This window comes from Nelusetta ayraudi, unplaced genomic scaffold, assembly GCF_046127955.1.
Source record: "Nelusetta ayraudi isolate G7.1 ecotype Tasmania unplaced genomic scaffold, CSIRO-AGI_Nayr_v1 ptg000048l, whole genome shotgun sequence".
Classification (NCBI taxonomy): Eukaryota; Metazoa; Chordata; class Actinopteri; order Tetraodontiformes; family Monacanthidae; genus Nelusetta; species Nelusetta ayraudi.
This window is the reverse complement of record NW_027466098.1, coordinates 8,679,130-8,699,548: the sequence shown is the minus strand read 5'-3', so window position 1 is coordinate 8,699,548 and position 20,419 is coordinate 8,679,130. Positions and strand designations below refer to the sequence as shown.

The window sequence follows — 20,419 nt, the reverse complement described above, 5'->3', positions numbered from 1 at the left end:
GTTTATGTACTTATATACTTATGTGCTGTTTCCTGAGTATCAATAAAGTTGTTTGCTATAGCATCCGTTTCGCAGTTTGCTTTTGAGGTTTTTCTTTCTCCGCGCTGCGTTTCTTGAACTCGACATGCTCCTCCGTGTGTATCTTTTCCTAGTGCCTGATTAAATTTGTTGTGTTGAAATTTTTTGCCGATGTTCCCCCCCGCGAGGTACGGTAGCTTTGCATATATTGCAGATAGCTTGTGCTATGTCTGTTTCTCTCACTTTGAAAAACTTCCACACCTCTGACATGTTTGTTTGTGTCGCCCATGGATGTTGCTGTCGTGAAGATTCAAAGAAACTTTATTGTCCGTCACACAGCGACAGTACTAAAACAGGAAGAGGCACGCAGACGAAAATGACGTTTTTTGAATCATGAATCATTAGCTCTCGGATACAAACAAATAAACATGTCGATGCTGTGAAACTACTTTGGAGTAAATGAGACAGATTAAAAAAGTTCCAACACGACCATGACGTCATTGATCGGATCGGTGATTTATGACATGACGCCCGATCACGAACATTTCAAAAAATGTCAATTTTTTGAAATGTGATCGATATGATCGGCGTAAAGCCTAATTGCAAGCATTCAACTTCTGCAAAGATGGCCGCATAGCGCACGCTTGATATTCAATCTCTAAAATCACATTATGTATATAATGTGTTCAGCACATCCTGCACTAGTCATGTTGTTAGAGCATTACACTAGATTATTTCATGAAGCTGGTTATAATGGAGTACAATACAGAAACGAGTCAGTGACCCCAAACATTTGAACACTAGCGTATGTGTGCTTGGACATTTTGGAGGTGTATTCACAGAATACAAGCTGCTGGATGAAAAGAATACAAAGATAATGTTTCAAAAAGAAGACAAATAAATAAATGAGGGAAAAACAAAATGTTGAAAACAAGGAAAGTAAAACACAGACGGTAAAGTAGAGTCGGGAAGGGGGGAGGGGGAGGGGTAGGGGGAGGGGGTTCAGGCTGTGATAAGCCTCTGTATGGCTGATATTGAAAAGTAGACAGGCACCTCTTACGTTTATGCGCGCTTGGTACTCGGCGCTACCGGCCGAGTTGCGTGCGGCGCACCGATACACTCCTCCGTCCCGGATCTGCGGGCTGCTGACGTTGACGTGGCTCACGGTGCTGCCGTCGGAGAGCGTGTACTGGCTGGCGCGCACGCGCGACAGGTCCCGCACCACCGGCTCGTCGTCCAGCGTCCAGGTGATGGTGGGGGGCGGCGCTCCCTTGGCGGCGCACATGAGGGAGAAGGGCTCGCCGGGGATGACCACCCTCTCGCTGAAGGAGGCCACGATGCGAGGGGTGCCGTCTGTTCAGGGACAACAGCGCTCAGGTATGGGGAGAGCAGCGTTGGCAAGTAATCTATTACTAAGTAATCCACTATTGTAATAAAACTGCTTTTTTAGTAGTAATGTAACGGGATTACTGTGGCAAAACTGGTAATTATATTATAATTACAATAAATTCAATGTAATTACATTATATTATTACTTTATCAATCAACGACTACATGTCTGAAAAATTACTAAGTAACCCACTACTGTAATTGAAATACTTTCTTTTAGTAACAGAGTCATGTCATGGATTACTGTGGCAAAACTGGTAATTATATTATAATTACTTTATCGAGTAACGATTACTTTTCAGAAATATTTTGCAAGATAGAAATGTCTCACTATCCACAAAATGTCGCAAATTTAGAGAAACAATGGAAAACCACAATGTCGTAGGTTGATGATGCAGCCGTTGCATGCAACGTCATCGATATGCGACGACGCACCAGAACAAGCATGGCGGCGGCAAAAGCAAAAACAGTGATTGCGTTTGATAGCTGGAAATACAAACATTATTTGAGTTCATCTCGTCTAAATCAAAGAATCTTGTGGCTCATTGTGCGTTATGTGCAGGAAACTCAAGTTCTCAACTTTTACTTTATCTTTTTTTTAAGTAAAGTAATTAGTAATTGATTACTTATGAAACAAAGTAGTTCAAGAAGTAATTAGATTACTTTTTTAAAGGAGTAATCAGTACCCAGTAGTTGGATTACTTTTATGGAGTAATCCCAACAACACTGGTAGAGAGTGATACACGAGGCGGTCCAGTTCCGTGACCCCATCCTCACCTTCCAGCAGTATGATGGAGAAGTCCTGCGCAGTCTGGACCTTGCGCGTGGCAAAGCACTGGTAAGCCCCAGAGTGTCTTTTTTGTGCAGCGGATATAAAGAGGGTCTCATTGTGAGCCCCCTGGATTGAAAAGTGCTGGTCGGGCAGGACGGGTTCGGTGTTGCGGTACCAGGACACCGTGAAGTGGGGGGAACCCTGGACGGCGCAGGACAGGATGACGGTGCTGCTGATCCCCGTTTTGAGGTTCTTGGGAGACAAGGTGACTCGCAGTGGCTCTGGAAAACAATTCAAAAATAAATTTAAAAAAAAGAGGTGAAACCAGGGGTGGCCAAACTTTTTGACTGGTGAGGCCACAATTGGTTGGGAACAATGCATTACAACAAAATCAGTGTCTTTGAAGCCCCACAGTGTTTAGCTCTTTATTGAAATGACTCTTAAAACACTGAAAAAAATGGATGAAATACAGCAATTTTATGAGTTACTCACTATTGATATCATTTCTTTAAATTCAGCGGGCCAGATTAAAAAGCCGAACGGGCCGCATATGTGTGACGTGTTGGTTTTCACCATTGACTAAGGCGATTTGCTCCTCTAGCTAGCCTGTGCAGTGCATAATGGACGGGTTTGTGACAAAACAATCGAAGGAACAGCCAGACGGCCCAGCTGTGAAAGAGACACTGCTGCAAAAAAAACATAGAATTGGCAAACTAAAGTAAGAAAATATAGGGCAGCATATGTTAACCAGTTAGCCATAGAGAAAAATGTTAGTTGACAGTATTCTTATTCAACAAATGTAACAATTATTCAATAGCAAATAAAAGTAAGAAAAAACATTCTAAAAGTTGATGTTTCGTGACATAATTGTATCCCTGTCTGCTGTTTTCCAATGGGGTTCCCCAGCCAGATGCTAATGCTGTTTTTGGGGGGGCCGTGTCTGGCAAAGTTTGGGAACCACTGGTGTCGTCCACTGTAGATCACTGGAAGATGACGCTGCTATATTGCCAATGAAATATTACGGGCAAATTTGTCCCTTGCGGAGGGAGTGATTGCGTATTTGTTGTCTTCGGCGACTTCGGCGGGCCGCTTGTGCGCGAACGCCTGCGCCGGGCGACGAGGGAAGCTGAGACAGAAATACGAAAAGGGGAGAAAATGTCAGCGAGCAATGAGGCAGCTGGTGTTAAGTGCTGGAGGCTGCCGAACGTGTGTGTGTGTGTGTGTGCAAGTGCGAGTGTGAGAGAATCGCTGTGCACGCCGTGCGCACGTGCAAGACTTTCCTTCGCAGCCAAGAAGAAGTGTCCGAGCGTGCTAGCGTGTGCATGTGCGCATGTGTGTGTGTGTGTGTGTGTGTGTGTGTGTGTGTGTGTGTCCGCCGCCTCCTCCTCCGTCCTGTCATAGTTGGTTTGTGGGCAGTGCGCTGATGTGGCCTGTGGCCAAATCTGCCCGGCGCCCACCAACTTCACCGCACTTAAATCTACCGTCGTACTCCCCTCTTTATTCTCCCAACAAGTGGGCCATCCACCCTGTCCGCTGCTGCCCCCTTATTCACACTCACTTTTACGTTATGGATTTTGGTGCGTCTCTTGCTTTACGACCGCTGCTCGCTCCAGCTGGCTGAGGCGGAGGAGCCGGGGAAGGAACAGGGGGCCCCGACTGAAGTCAGCTGAGCTTTAAATTACACCGCTGTCGGAAAGTTTGGGGTCACCGACTCGTTTCTGCATTGAACTCCATTATAAGCAGCTTCGTGAAACAATCTACTGGATTGCTCTAAGAACATTACTAGTGCAAGGAAGTCAGTCTGAAGACACTATGGGATGGCTTTGACAGTTGTTGCCTTGAGTGTCTGATTGAATGACTATCAAGTGTGGGGCTGCAGCTATCGATTATTTTGGTCATCGGTTATTCTATCAAATATTCCATAGATTCATCGAGTAATCGGATAAAACATACGTTTGCTTAATTAAAGAACACGGCCATTAACATCAGTCACACTGGAAAATATTGAAATTTAAATGTGAGCTTTAAATTCAATTAAACAACGCCTTGAGGCAGATGAAATTCCTCGATTATTTTTTGCAGTCGAGTAACTTGAATTACTCGAGGAATCGTTGCAGCGCTAATCAAGTGTGCGATATGTGGCCATGTATAGAAAATGTAGACATTTCAAAAAACAAAGCATTGTATTATAATCACAGTGCTAAACCATAAAAGAGCAAACAAATCATCCTGCTGTTTATATTTTAGGCTCTTCAACGGACGACTTTTAGTGTGTTCACACAGAACTTTGCACACTTTGAATTCTATCACTTTTGATTAGACTTTGGAAAGGGTTTTCATTCAATGCTAAAATGTTCCCACACTTGTTAAGCACGTCTTGACTGATTTCCATCCCCTCATAATGACGGCAGAGCATTCATTGTTTCATAAAACAGGTTATAACACAGATCAATGCAGAAACAAGTCAGCGACCCGGAACTTTTGAACAGTAGCGTCCGTCTGCGCTCCTCCCGCCCTGACTTCACATTCACTGCCTCCGTCCGTCTCGCTCCGCCGCCCCCTCGCCGGCTGTCACTTCGGTTCTTCTCGGAGACGCGGGAGCGACGGACGGGACCCACCTATGACGTTGAGGTGACCGGCCACCTCTTTGGATCCGAAGCTGTTGGTGACCTCGCAGATGTAGTTGCCGCTGTCTTCCAGCCGCAGGTCGGAGACGGTGAGGCCGGAGATGCGCCGTGTCCAGCGGGAGTCCGACGGCAGCGGCCGGCCGTCCTTCAGCCACCTGATGGTGGGGTTTGGGTACCCGGATGCGACGCAGGGCAGCTCCACGCTGTGTCCCACCTGCACCTCGCCGGACTGGAAGTTGTCCAGCACTGACGGCGTGGACTCCGTAGGGTCTGTGGGGAAGGCGCACGGCAAATATGTTATTTGCTAATACTTTCCATCACTGTGAAATTCTAAATGTGTGAGCCTGTGTGTGAACAGATTTATTTATTTTTTTCAATCACTGGACAAGTTGAATTTGTTGGTGGTCTGCCAACTAAATGGTAATAAGTCGTAGCTCGGCCACGATCTGTCCAAGACTTTAACCTGCACTTTGGTTCAAATGTAACGGTCGACCTAAAGGTCCGATTGGAGGCCAAGAAGCTGGACGTACTCTCTATCCTTTTCTCCATATTTCAGCTTCTCCTTGTTCCCCTAAGGTTGTTTCAAGATACTTGAGGCCGCTGAGACGATGTCCAGTATCGCTATGCAGCAGTTGTGAGCCCAAGCTAAATTAACAGCACTCACACTGGACAATGACTTTCTGAATGCTGCTATGTTACTGAGAAAATACGATAGGAAAAATTCTGCTCATGTTGTTAACAATTACAAATTTGACTGTTGAAGTCAGTATTTTAAACAGAAACGCGCAGTAAATAATCCATCCATCCTGATTGGTATGGGCAGATCCTTGGTGAAATCGGTGATCGGTCGGTATGAAAAAAAAGACCCTGAGCCTCCTGATACCTACCCATAACAGAGAGCCTGGCTCCATTGCTCTGGCGAGTCTCTCCACTGTACTTGTGCTTTGTGATGCAGCGGTAGGTGGACAGAGCGTCTTCCTTCTGCACTTCGGAGATGTACAGCGCTCCAAACGATGTCAGGAAGAAGCGGTTACCTGCGGAGGAACGGCAAAGAGGAGGAGAGAGGGGAGAGGGATTCATTAGTCGACCCCTCTCGAATCTTGAAATCAAAGTAGGGCAACGTGTCATCAAGCTGAAGTCACGGGCAACCAAAAAACCTGGTGGATGCTGAGGGCGAGGTTGCTGCCACTCTTTGGTAAATCTTACACTTTTGTTATTTACCCACTTAACCATACAAACGCATACTTATTGTGCATTTTTAAATCATAAATTGCAATGCAACCGCTGAACACAAACGTCAACCATGCAGTGAAAAGCTGCAGTGGCGCAAAAACCAACGTGCAGCCAAAGACTCGTGCTGCTTTCCCCTAGTTCTGTACAGTCGGCCGGGCCTCTGGCAGACTGTTGACAGACCCCCGAGTTCATTTTCCAGAGAAATCACCGTTTTTCAAAAGAGAAGAGAGCGAGAGAGAGAGCGAGAGAGCGAGAAGCAGAGAGGAAAAGGAATACGTCTTCACATGTCCAACCCCGGCACTTATGCGCTCACATGGGAGCTTTTAACATACCCTGTCCCATCCATCTAGGCCGGCTACACACAATAGAGGGAGACAGATGAGGAGAAAGAGAGAAGAGAGCGGAGAGTTATTGTAGGTGTTAATAATTGATGTGTCTCTGTGTGTTATGGTAACAGCAGATTAGAGTCATTTTCATTTCACATCAGTGGCTGCTTGGTCCTCCTCTGATTTATCTTCATGTCAATAGAGACAGTGTGCGCGCGAGTGCAGTTGTGCATGTGTGTGTGTGTGTGTGTGTGTGTGAGAGAGAGAGAGAGAAGGGGATTAGAGGGGAAGAAAGAGAAGAGGAGGAGAGTGTATTTCAATGTTTGATTCTTTCCGCCTCTCTGAATCTTTTTGTATTCCGTTTCCCCCCCAAAGGCTTATTTTAGACGGCGTGCACTCCAGACTTTTGTCGTATATTTCAGATTGTTTGGTAACGCGGACGTGGCCTCAGCGCGCGCATGTGCTCGTGGGAGCGTGTGCGTAAACACGCCGGCTTGTTGCTCTACACGATGTTCCATTGTCTCCGGGAGGGAGACGAGAGCATCCCGAGGAAAAACACAGGTGTGTCGGAACGCCGGGTGGACGCGGCTGAAATGCAAACGCGCACTTGTTGTGGACTCCATTTTAAAACATTTTTTTTTTTCCATGGAAGCCGTACAAGCGTGAGGAATTCCATGTGCTGAGTAACAAGACTGTTGTGTTGTTTACTGTTTGACAAAACGTGACGCAGCATTTGTCACGTCTGTAAATTATGGTTTAACATGGAAGTGAATGTGTGGGTCTGGTTTAGCTGTGTGCGTGACAGTGTGTCAGTGTGTGTAGAGAGTCTGGAGAGACAAGTGTGTGTGTGTGTGTGTGTGTGTCTGTGTGAAGCCACAATATAAAACATGGCAATCGATGCGTTTTATTCATTTTATAGCGCCACCTTGGGGAGATTGCTTTAAACAAAGAAGTCGGCAGCCTTCATGTCACACATCACCGCCGGTGTGGGCCTTTCATGTGTGTATGAATAACATCTAAATGAACATTCAACAGTCAAGCATTCTGAAAATCTATTTGAACTGCCACGATGCTAAAAGACACAAAATAGTCACTAAAAACAATCGCTGATCTTCATTATGATGATTAGTGGATTAAAAAAATATATACGAAAATACAAAGTTAACACAATTTCTATATTGCAGTCATTTTATGCCCATATAACAGGGCATTTTTTTTAACTGAAAAACCTCAAATGATGTAAGTGTGCAACGTCACTGCGTGGCGTGCCTAGCATCGCACGCTGTAATTTGCCAGCGCACCCTCTTGTTTCAACCGGGGTATTAAGCCTTACAGGATAATGCGCACTTGGCGAGTAGAACCCTGCATAACACGCTGCTCCATCCTGTCACAACACGCCTGCGGAGAGGGAGACATTAGAGGATGGGCGACGAGGCCCCCCCAGCGGAGACGTTCAAAGGAGGCTGAGAAGTGAGAGGAAGGAGAGCTTGGTGGCGCGAGAGCCGCCGCCACGTTAGATTGTTTTTTTTTTTTCAAATGTCAGCTTTCAATTTGCGCCCCATACGTCGGCAAGTCATTAAAGGTATGTCTTGATTCTGCAAAATAAACACAGTTGTGGGAACTTTGCGGTGCAGAATGCCACAGTTCAATCTTCTATAGACATATTTGCTTTGCTGTGCCCTAACCTATGCATTGCAAAATAATGAATGCACATTTATGACATTACAGAAAGAAGGAGTTGCTGAAGAGTGACCCCAATTTTTTGGTTTTCTCTCCACGGTTCTGAATTTAGCCCCCCGCTATTAACCGCGCTCTTGTTTACCGCCAAACAGCTACATTTTCTAGCCGCTGCTTGCTGCTGCTTGCTGCCCACGAGGATGTGACACACCTACAGCAGCGGAGAGGGCGCAGGCAGCGGCGGAGGGAGCCGTCAGAGGAGAGGAAGGGAGGAAGGGTGGGGGGGTGGGGGGGGGCAGATGGAGATTGATGGAGAGGGGGAGCGGGAGATAAAGAGAAACATGCCTTTGGGAGTGACAGGGGAGCGAGCGAGAGTGAGAGGGATGAGGGGCCTGCAGGCCTGCGAGCCACACATGGGTTTGAAAAAGAGAGAGAGAGAGAGAGAGAGAAGAATAAAATACAATCCCGCTAGATCTTCCTCGGCTTCCTCCCTCCCTCCTTTTCCCCCTTGTAACCCTCTCCTCGTGGGAGAGGAGATCAATTTTCGTCTAGTCTGCCGACACCTCCAGGAGTTTGTTTTTGTTGGTGGTGAGTGCATACGCTTCCGTGTCTGCCTTTTTATTTATTTATTTATTTTTTTTTGCTGTGGGAGGCAGGATGAGATTTTTTTTTTTTAAGGTCTTTCCCTCACCCAAGGGAGGTGGGGAGATTTCCCAAGCTTTTATCCCCAAGGCTTCTTCAACATCATTTTTTTTTTCCTGCATGACATCTATCCTCCTCTCCCCTTTGCCCTCTACACCCCCTTTGTATCCATGCTTCTTTTTCATATATATATATATATATACCCCAATTCAAGTTTGTGCTGCTCTTCCCTTCCCTTTCAGGAGGTCTGTAAGTAATAGAATCAGTTCAGCTGATTAGCCCGAGGCGGCGAGTCAAGCCAAGTGCATTGAAGCTGCTGCTGCTGCTGCTTTGCTGCTGTATCTGTGTGTGTATGCGTGCACGCTTGTACTCCAGAAATCCCACAGACAGACAAAAACATGCAAATAACGAGACGGAGAGACAGGAAGGGAGATGAAAAAACAATATAAAAACAGAGGCGCACAAACACTGAGAAAAAGGAGTGGCGGAGTGCAGGGGCGACCAGGGAGGCGAGTTGGGAGAGGAGGCAAAAGACCGAAGTGGAAGACGAGGCGCAGCTAAATATATCCCAGCAGGGTGTGCGGTAGCCGCGTTTAACAAATTAGCATCAAACAAAGAGGGAACGGAATCGCAGGAGATCACGATTGAGGTAAAAAGCAAAACAAAACAATGGAGAAAAAAAAACATGAGGAATACAATCACCAGTGCGCAGGGGCTTTAAAGAAGAACAGGGCATGGGTAATAACATGCAAAAAAAATAAATAAAACAAAAATAAAAAGGTAAAAGAGATAAAATATAGATATGTTGACACGCTGGCAAGGGCCACGGGGAGACGGAAATAGATGAAAGACGGAGTGAAAATGGGAAAGAAAGTGATAACGGGGAGGAAACAGAGCGAGGGAGGAAATGGCGTAAGTCGAGGGGGTTTGTTCTGCGGGCTGCCATGCAAATGAAGGCGGCGCTGCAGCAATGCTAACTAACAGCAGTTCACACTGTTGGACTCATCACTTATTAATGCCCGCTCCCCTCCCCTCCCCCCGTCTCTTTACCCATTCCTCTCTCCCCGGCTCTCAACAGGATCTCCGCTTCCTGTTCGCTCTTTCGCTCGCTGTTGCTAGGGCCCGCGCGCTCACGTGACAGCAGCTGGGTAGGGGGCGCTGCGCCGGCACACACGGCGACGTGTGCAAGTATGCATTTCCTGCGCGCACGTGGCGCGCAGTTGAGTGCCCTTCATTAGAGGTAGAATTTTGCACAAAAAAAAGGAGAGGGGGGCGGGGGGGATCGGAAGGATTGAAACGGGGATCAGAAGGGAGGCGGAAAACATCTCAGTGGCCGCGCAACCGACTGGCTAACGTGGCTAAAGACGGAGGGAACGGCGCACAGCATCCCTCTGTGCATCAAGTCTCTCAATATTTCTATCAATGTATCGTTTTTGTTGCCGAAGAGACGCGTTGATGACTGAAATGACCGTTTACGAGACTCCCTCGACAACAATTCATGGTATGCCACAAGCCAACGCGCCGAGAAAAAGGAAGAAAAAAAACACGCAAGACTCTTAATGTGTGTCGGAGCAACGCTGTCTTCCTCCCACTGTCTCACATATCCATGTTTGCAGAGTGCACTCAGTGTGTGTGCAGTGCTTCCTCACGACAGGGAGCCAGGGCAATGTGCAGAAAGCCAAGCTCTCCTACATACAGTGACACTCCTCCTGCTTCCTGCTTCCCCATCCATCCAGTTTCCACCTCTAGTCTTAACGGCCGCCTCGCTCCTACCGTCACATTCACGGAAATTGAGTTCTGAATCTGAATCGGAAGGTGGCCAAGTATGTATGTGTGGATGTTCACAGGCTTCAGAGGGTAATACAACAAACTGTTGTATTTTGTTGTTGTTGTTGTTTTAAACATAATGCAAACGCACCTTCAATTCAGCGGGAGATAACAAACACGATGACTAATCACAGCTGTGTGCATGGCTGAAGGTTGTCTGCGCTTAAGAACCTGTAGAACAGAGGGTGGAACTGCAGTTTGTCTGCAACACTACAGCACCACGGACAGCTCCACTAGGAACGTAAAATTCTGAAAAATGTGGGCAAGCGCAATCCTTTTTAAAAGCCTCGGTCCAGTTCGGTCCAGCCCAGTCCAGCTTGGTTCAGCCGCACTCACATCAAGTCATTTAAATCTTATATATGCTCACAATGAGATGCCTGATAAATGCATGGCGTCATGCACATAATGCTATGCATTACATACATACAGGTCACTTTGTTTGCAAAATGCTTTCATGTTATTGAATGCCACCAAATATTACTCATTGCCCTGAGGTCTTCTTTGGCCCTGAAGCTTCTCTGTGTGGTATTGCGGTTCAAATAGTTGCACTGTGATTGATAGAAAATACATATATTACAATCTAGTATCTTAGATTATCTTTTGTTATAGTTTTTTTTTCCCTCAGTTTTCTCAATAATGTTATCTCCACTGGTTTTACCTCTTTCGGAATGACGGTGAAGACGGTGAAGGTTAAAAATGAACTTAATAGCGTCAACAATAAATGATACGCCGATAATTATTAGCTTCAGGAAAATCAAGTAAAGCTTTATTACCGGCTTTCGCTTGTTGAATCATTTTTGTCACTCATTTTGCTTTGTCATTTGTTTATTTCGGTCAAAGATCGTAACAAAATGTGTACGTCTTACAATTTCATATGAGCGCGTGAAACAGTGAACAGGTAAAGAGGAAGCGAGGGGGAAGCGCGTCCTGACTCCTCCCTCCAACATTCCTTTTTCCCTGCCTAATTTATTCGCTAATTACCAGGGGCCCATTATGGCTGATTTCAAGGAGGCACTAGAAGGCTCCGCTAAAAGCCATTTCATTTGAGCGGCTCACGCCGCGTCCGAGCTCCCTCCCCCACCCGCCCGCCTGCCCGCCCGCCCGCCCGTCCGTCCGTCGCGCACGAGTCATACAAAATGAGCCCCCGTGTCTATTTAGGGTCCAGCGAGTAATTAACACCCTCGCCCCGCCGTCAATCACATCCCTGCGTGCGTACCTGTTTCTGTGCGCGTGCGTGTGTGCGTCGCAAGCACGCACGCACACAGGCATGTGCACCGGTGCGCACATGCCTGCGGAGGAGGAACGGGAGAGGGGGGAGATGGAGGGCTTGTGGGGGGTGCAGGGGTGAAGGATAATAACGATTGGATTCTAATAAAATGTTCTCATCCCACTAAATCCCCCCCCCCCACCCCCGACCTGCCCTCCCCCCTCCCCCTCACCCAGCCTGCCATATTAACACCCCCATTACAAGGCCAGATGAATGGAAATGAACAGAGCCGCGGTGTGATTCCCCGGGTGTCAAATCAATACTCCTCCTCCCCCCCTCCCCCCCCCCCCCCCACTCCCCAGCCCGCCCTCCTCTCTCCCCGGCTATAATTTTCCTATCCTGCGCTCCTCTGTTGGGTGTGAAGAATTGACATGTGTTTGACAAAAGGAAATCTACACCTCGCAGTAAGCTTCTTTCTCTTCAGCCTCTCTCTCTCTCTCTCTCTCTCCCTCTCCAGTGTGAAGTGAACAAAGCCTGCATCGCTCGCCCCCTCCATTCACATTTAAAGCAGTCCGTAATAGTTACTTCAGCGATAGAAAAGAGCCACAAGGCCCCCGACGAGAGAGGGGGGAAAAAAAAAGGAGCTCGCGTAACGGCCGCGAGGAGGTCGCGTCAAAACAACGGGAGAAGGTGAGCGAAGAGGAGCCGCACGGCAAGTTTGTGCGGCTCGCCGCCGCTTTTTTTTTTCCTTTGCACGCACACTCGACACGCAGAAACCCAACGCAGTCTGAAAGAGCAGGGGAAACCATGCAGCTATTTTTATCCTCCCACGAGCGTCTCAGGTTTTCATTCCGAGGCCTTGACCTTCCCGTCCTCTGAACCGGGGGGTTCAGCGCGACACGGCCGTACTGGGACGCGGTGGCCCTGATGCGCTCATCCAAATTGGCACGCGTCCGCGTGTCCCGACGCCAGCTGATGCCACCTCCACCTTCACCCACCACCAAAGACGCCGCTCCGCTCCTTCCTTTGTCTTACCCCCCCCCCACCAAAACAACTCAGTTTCTTGGTTTCCTTGGTTTCTCCGCCGTCAGCTGCGGCCTCTCTGCTTCCCCTTCCCGCATCTGTTGCTGGAAGGTGACACGCCCCCCCCCACCACCACCCCTCACCCTCCATAAACAACTCACAACTCGTGCTTGAGAAGAGGCAGGGGGAGAGGCAAGGAAAAAGGGAGAGAGAGAGAGAGAGAGAGAGGAAAAAAAAACAAATACGAGAGATGGAAAAATGCACTCATCCAAAGTGAGGCGGAAATCTGACAGTGTCGTCTTTTTTTGGTGTTTTTAAATCATCAGCCCACTGCAGTCTTCACCTCTGTCTTCCCCCTTGTGAGGGTCAAAGGCCACCCACTGCACTAATTGGAATGGTCGCAAGTATTCAAGCAGCGACGTCTGGATGAAAAATTGAGGGTGGATTTGGGAAAAGTGAAAAAAGTAAAAACAGGCAAAGTCGCCCTCAGTGTATGAAAAAAAAAAAAAAACGCTGCAACACAACTCACCTGCACTACCGGCCGGTCGCTGGCATCCTGACTTAAACTTGAATACATGCCGCACATTTGTCAACATGTGGCGCATTGTGTTCCTCGCATTCAATTATTTAGTCTCATAGATAATAGATGGACATCCTTGGCAGTCATAAGAAGGCTGACGGGACAAAGCTAATGCACCGTAAACATCGCAGCACACACACACACACACACACACACACACACACACACACACACACACACACACACACACACACACACACACACACACAGAGTGCAGTGCACTTAAGCGTGACCTTAATTCTGCGGTGGAAAACACAAAAAAACAAGTGTGTGAACAGCTTTTTCGTTCCACTGGCAGGTCGGTTCGTTGCGACCGTCATCTATAATGGAGAGACGGTGGACAGGGAGGACACTGATCCAGGGTCCTTCGAGTCCTTTGTGTGGATTCTTTTCAACAGAAATTCAAAGCTTGCGTATTATATTTATCTTCATCTTCACATCCTCATTTTCTCGGCCCGGCCTCCCACAACCAGTGTTGGCGAGTAATCTATTACTAGGTAATCCACTACTGTAATCAAACTACTTTTTGAGTAAAAGAGTAATGTAACGAGATTACTGTGGCAAAACTGGTAATTATATCGTAATTACTTTATCAAGTAACGATTTTGATACTTTTCCGAAAACTTCTAATAACTTTAACAATATGGGCTGTGCAAAAGGCGCCAGTGCTGCACATGAGTTTGTTCTGTGAAATGTGCAGTTGGTGTTCAGAGAGCAAACATTCATTCATGTTAAGAGGACGGAGGCAATATTTGGAATTGCAAAATTTGTACTTTTAAAAAAAGTTCATTCCAACTCACTGAACAACTGTTACTTTATCTTTTTTTTTAACTAAAGTAATTAGGAATTATTATTTGATTACTTACGAAACAAAGTAGTTAAAAAGTATTTACATTACTTCATTAAGGCGTAATCAGTAATTGCATTACTTTTATGGATTAATCCCAACACTGCTGACAACTAACCATCCAAAAAGCTGTACAGTTTTTTCAGCTGTATGAGCTAGATATTTAGCCCTCCGTTTGCAGCCTCCTGCCAAAATGGGTGGTTATGGTTAACCATTCACAATGAACAAAACAAGATAGGTGAACACCTGGCAAGGGAAATTATCACTCATCAATCATCCACAACTGTGTGTTTCCCCGAACACTTCCTGAACAGTCGAGCCAGCGGTGGAAGCAAAAAACTTTTCAGATTTTATCATCTGAGGCATTTAAAATTAACCACAAGCACACACTAAAAAAAAATAAAAATGGACTGTTCCTTATGCAGCAGTGCCATTCAAGCAAATTCCTCCACTCAAAATGTTTTACACACGCATTCATGTTGCGATGGCCGCGGCTGCCCTGAAGGACGCCACCTGCTCACCACAAGCAACATCACAAGACACTTCAAGCTCGCGCACTGTCAGAGTCGGGCAACAATCCGGCGACCCCATGGTAAACTGAATCACTGCCGCGCCTGCGTTGGAATGCAAGCGCCAGTGCGAGTGTGGGAGGGGCAGCCGAGGCGCCGACAACGCGTGTGATGAACTCTCACACAAATCAATAAAGCCTTGGCCTTTGTAAAGCAATGTTTTCCTCTGTGGGAGTAGCACCGTGCCACAGTGTGTGAGCAGCGCCGCAGTGACAGTCGCTAAATCTCGGCGTAGCGGCCGAGCGCGTCTCGCTACGGCCCGGGCCCACATTGGTGGCTTTCATGTATCTGTGCATAATCACGCGCCGCCGCTGCTGCTGCTGCCCCAGCTCCCCCTCGTCGTGCCCGCGTCACCGTGATAATGATGCGCCCTCGCTGTTGCTGGGCATCTCGGAGACAGAGACCCAAAAGAGGAGGAGGAGGAGGAGTCGGAAGAAATGAGGGATGATGGGAAGCCGGAGCGCCGCAGAGACAGATGTTGCAGATTGGAGTGGAGTAGTGGTGACATGCTAAAAGCGGGTCCTCCAGACGTTGTGGGGAGCCTGAGGGGCCAGGAGTGCCGAAAGGTACGTGGCGGGGAGGGCGGGGGTGGACGGCGGCGCAGCAGCAGCAGCAGCAGAGGCAGAGGCAGAAGCAACAGAAGCAGAAGCAGCAACAGCAGCAGCTCTCCCTGCCTCCCTGCCTGGCTGTCTCTCTGTCTCTTCTGCCTCACTGCCCCCCAACACTCTGTCCCACTTTAGGCCAATGTCACTTGAGCCAGACCAAGGGGGAGGGGACACGGAGGGAAAAAGCCAAAGCAAGATCTGAATAAAAAGGAAGAGATATGCAGAACAAAGAGGAAGAAAGATGGAGGAGGAGAGGCCAGGATTCAAAGTAAAGGGTCCAGGAAGAATCTATCAGACTGTGATGATGATGATGATGATAACAATAACAATACTCAACGAGTCGAGCCAGGATGCCATCTCCGGCCAATACGTGTGTCCCTTTCACTATCACCCTCCCTAAGTTTGGGGAATCTTTTGTCTCTTTGTCACAGAAACGCACTGCGCTCGGCGTATGCAGAGTTACGCAAGCGTTCAAGAGGAAAAAAAAAACAAACTCCCCCTGAAAAATAGATGCCAGTACACGCACACTCTCCCAGACATAAGTAGAGAGTTGTGGCACGGCCATGTGCGGTTCTTAAAGATGAGAGGCGGCGCAACTGATCGATGCGGTTCAATAAACACCGCGTTCCATTCTCTTCTGGCCTCTGATATTGTTTGAATTGCTCATTTACAGTACGAAGCATTTAGATGATGGGAAATTTCTGGAAGCACAAATCACATCGGGCCTTCAACAATGATGGAGTCAGCCAAAGTAATGCTAATATCGCCGTAATTTAACACATTTTCACAATGAAAGTCGGTTGATACTTTCGTTTGAATAGATAGAAACTTTTCTAATCCCCACTCTCTGTCTTATATCCAATTTCGGCACAGAATTTAACAACCACCCGATTGAGTTTGCACGCTTTCAGTTACACAACTGACAAAAACAGCTAGCACAGGCATCATTTATTTCTAAATACTGTTCGGTTTAGATTATAATTTACCAGCGTGCCGGTTGTTAAAGACTTGAAGTGTCCATTGTACCAGACATTTTTTTTTTGGTCATTTTGGACAAGAAATGGTGAACAGGAAAAGAACTGGCCATCCACTGGCCTTTTTTAGCATTTCAGTTTCTAATGCAGTATGCAGAGTAGAGGCCATCTTATGAGGCTGCCTGGCTGCGTCCCTACAGTATGAAGAAAAGCTCGGATCGCCCGCCGCTGCCGCTGCCGCTGCTGCTTGGTTTTAATGGGCCGGCAACTGAAGCTGAACCTTCAAATCATTATAATGAGAGAGAACGAGGTTCACATACGCAAAGGGGAGGGAGGAAAGGAAGGTTGGAGAGGAAGTCGGAAGAGAGACGGAGAGGAAGACAGCGGAGCCACGGAAGCAGAGGGGATAAAGGGGGGGGGGCGGTAAGGAGATGGGAAAAGTGGAGGGAAACGAGAGAGATTCCTCTACTTCCCTTTGATTTGCTTGGGTGCTACTCCTCGGAGCGACACAGCGCGGGGAAGGGGAAGACAAGAGGGAGGCACCAGTGGCTGAGAGTGGAGAAGAGCAAAGAAATTTGTATTTTTTTTTTTGTCCCCATAAGCCATTTGTTTTTATTAGGTTTCCTGCCTGTCCTTACAGCACTTTGCCACGCTCTCCGTTGACTTTTATTTTCTCATGTCGGGTTACGAAGGCGCGGCTACGGCTCCATTTACAAGCATAAAGCAAAGTGTTGGATTGGAAATGTCTTGATGGCTCCGTCATTGGAAACAAGGGAGTTGGTGCATAGGTATACCGCCTACATTTCTTCTTCTTGGGCTTCTTTTTTTTTTTTTTACCTTTGCCTACTGTTTACAGCCTTACATGATGAGGCTAGCTATATTACAGAGAAACAGAAACACAGGGCAACATGTAGGACAGGCTTTCCCTTAAAAAGTACTTATTAGGACAGAAAACCATAGATGGGTAGCATGGGTATCTTCATATCTTAAAGACAATGTACTCGTGAGTGTAATTTGTTTGGTAAGGCCACAATTACCCACAACTACCGCTATGGATCACAGAGATGATCCCAAAAAGGTAAAATATCCAGTTGTGCAGATTAAAATGCCCTGTTGACTTCGGAGGTCAGAGGTCACCTACACCCATTCACTTCTACAGTCAAGTGAGTGAGTAACGACGTTGATCTCACCTTACCAACAGCACCAGTGTTCATATTGTCCTCTTCAAAACTTTAGTTGTTTATTAAACGCTGTGGACTTTCATCCAAATTCCCTATTGGCCAAATTTAAAAATATAACAAAATAAATACTTGCCTGTTGGAGGTGTTTTCACACGGTGAGAGTTTGATATCTCGGAGTTCCTCAAAAAAGCCTCACCGCTCTCTCCTTATCAGGTGAATTCATTTAAATGGGTCACATCATTTCACATGATGACATTTCTTCATTGTGACGCATCGCGCCACGGTTTTTTCATCTTAATTATTTTCATGCGCCATCATGCTGCCCTAAAATAACCTCGGCCACTTCATTAAAATGTGCTTGCAGGAATAAATGAGCCTGTAACCGCACATGTTTTCTTAATATCTTACGTTTGATCGTACATTTTCCAAGCCATTATTATTGTCACTATTTAAGGACTGGACATTTTCTTTTAGAATACCATGAATGCCAAAGTCACACAGAAGATTAAGGTGATTATAGCAGCCGCACTGAAAGGCCCAGTAAGCTGCGGCGAGGAAAACAAATCTGAAACACATTACGAAAGTGGCCGCAGCACGTTGTGCAAGAAGAAGAAGAAGAAGAGGAAGGAGAGGAAGAGGGAGAGGAGGGAGGATGCGACGAGAGGAGGAGGAGGAGGGCTGGCTGAGCAGGAAGAGGAGGGGGAGGGATGCAGAAGAGAGAGAATGTGACAGAGTGGTGACAGAGGGAGAGAGCGGAGCGCTGTGTGTGCCGGGACCGGGAGAGAGTGTGTGTGTGTGTGTGTGAGTGCCCACATGTGCGTTTGAGTGTGTGTGTGTGTGTGCGTGCGTGCTCGCGTCTCCTGCGCTCGTGTCCCCAGGCACAGGCAAACATTAGCTGCATTAAGTGAGCTGACAGGTCCCTCCCCATTACCACTACTGGTGGCCCATAGAGGAAGAGGAGGAGGGGGAGGAGTGTGTGTGTGAGTGCGTGCGCGCGCGCGTGTGCATGTGTAATGTTTTCTTACCGGCTGTTGGTAAAATGCAAATCACATGATGTGGCTCCTCCTCTTGTGCACACACACAGGCAGCTAGACCTATTATACTGTCACATCTGAAGCAAGAGCCTGGCGGCCTGCCGCTCCCAAAATTGCACCCCGATCGGCGGCGTTTACACGGACACGGTCGTCACAAGCACGAGCTTTGAGGGAAACCTCGGCTCCTCAATGAGAAGGAACACACTATTTTTTTTTACATCGTGCACGCTTCTTGTTTTGCACGGCCCTGCCAGGGTTATGGCCATGTGGCGCTCCAAAGGGCGCACGGGCGCGTGTATCATTGCTCCTCTGCTTAAATATTGATTGTTGTCTTGTCTGGGGGTCCAGTGTTAAAGACCTTCTGCTCCCTCCACCCTTCAATTATTCAGCCACGCCACCCCCGACCTCCGCCGCCTGAACCCAAACATAAACACACAAACACACACACACAGCGGGACTCCCCAGGGCGACGTGCTTCCCGTTCTTTTTAATAGCCAAATGCTTTGAATGCTGCACCGCATAATGCAAAAATGGCTGCTTTGTCGGTTATCCTGGCCAAGTTCGCTTCAGCCGTATCGCGGCAATGACGATCTGAGACGTACACTGTTAAAGGTCCAGGGTGTAAAATTTGGCCCGATTTATGATTTTTATATTGGTAAAAGCTCAACATTCTGCCCATAAATACAATAATAAAAGTGTGTACTCACAATGCAATGAAAGTAATTTGGTTTTCCTAACCTTAGAGCGGTATTTTATATATATATATGTATACACATATATATATATATGTATATATATATATATATATATATATATATATATATATATAAATATGTGTGTGTGTGTGTAGAGAGAGAGAGAATGAGAGGAAGAGAGTATATATATATATACATATATATATATATATATATATATATATATATATATATATATACATACACACACACACACACACATACATACATATACATATACATATATGTACATACAGTATATGAAAGAATACATACATACAGCAATAAGGGTCTTGCTCCCAGTTAACTGCCATCTTGCAGTCATTCTTTAAGGAATCCCACCTGACAGTGGCCTAAATGTGAATCGCGCTGTCAGGTGGGTTTCCTTAAAGATTCTACACACTGGACCCTTAAGTGACGCACGCGTCCACGGAGCGCAAAAAAGAAAAGAAAAAGAAAGAAAAACGCGCACTGTGCGCTGCGCACGTTTCAACCGGCAGCGGTGAAGTGGCAGGAGGTCCCTGCCCCCTGCTCTCCGAGAAAAGCTGTACACGGCGGGAGGCCTTGGAGTTAACATCAGACTGTGTCGAGGCCAGCTCCTCTGACCCGAGCTGCAGCGGCAGGGACAATAATGAGATGAGGGAAGAGGAGAGGAGGAGTAAATGAAGTGGCGGCGGAGGAAGTGCGGGGCGAGGACGGCGGAGCGAGAGGGACGGGCGAAAGTAGCGCAGGGAGAGAGGGAGAGAGAGAGATGGAGAGAGAGAGAGAGAGAGAGAGAGAGAGATGCTCCGGAGAGACGGAGCATGTTGGAGAGGAGAGGAGGCAGAGCGATGAAAGACGGCGCAGGCATGAAGAGAGGTTGTTGACCTCTGGCTATTCAGCTTGTCGCTATAGTGCTGGCGAAGAGGTGGGGGGGGAGAGAGGTAGGTGGGGGGGGAGAGAGGTAGGTGGGGGGGGGGCTTGTTTGTTAGTGAAGATGTTTTTTCCTCAAATGCAATATCTCCGCGCCGCAGTGCACGTGTGCGTGCGTGTGTGTGAGTGTTGGCGTGTAATCTCCACAGGCAAATCCCTCTTTAGCCAAAGCAGCAGAGAATGGAGAAGAAAAGGAGAGGGGGGGGGGGGGGGGGGGAGAAAAAAAAAAGCCATCTTTATCC

The 20,419-nt window shown here is 47.3% G+C and overlaps 1 protein-coding gene across 1 annotated transcript in view; it reads right to left on the bottom strand.

Annotated features, from left to right (window-relative positions):
• The window catches only part of dscaml1 (Down syndrome cell adhesion molecule like 1), a 92,087-nt gene that overhangs the window by 32,479 nt on the left and 39,189 nt on the right, over positions 1 to 20,419 (bottom strand). Inside the window, exons 4-7 of the mRNA XM_076036110.1 lie at positions 5,694 to 5,840; positions 4,798 to 5,076; positions 2,185 to 2,460; positions 1,072 to 1,371 (exon numbers count right to left, since the gene is read on the bottom strand). Of these exons, the coding sequence (XP_075892225.1) occupies positions 1,072 to 1,371; positions 2,185 to 2,460; positions 4,798 to 5,076; positions 5,694 to 5,840 (1,002 nt within the window). The remainder of the gene's footprint in view (positions 1 to 1,071; positions 1,372 to 2,184; positions 2,461 to 4,797; positions 5,077 to 5,693; positions 5,841 to 20,419) is intronic.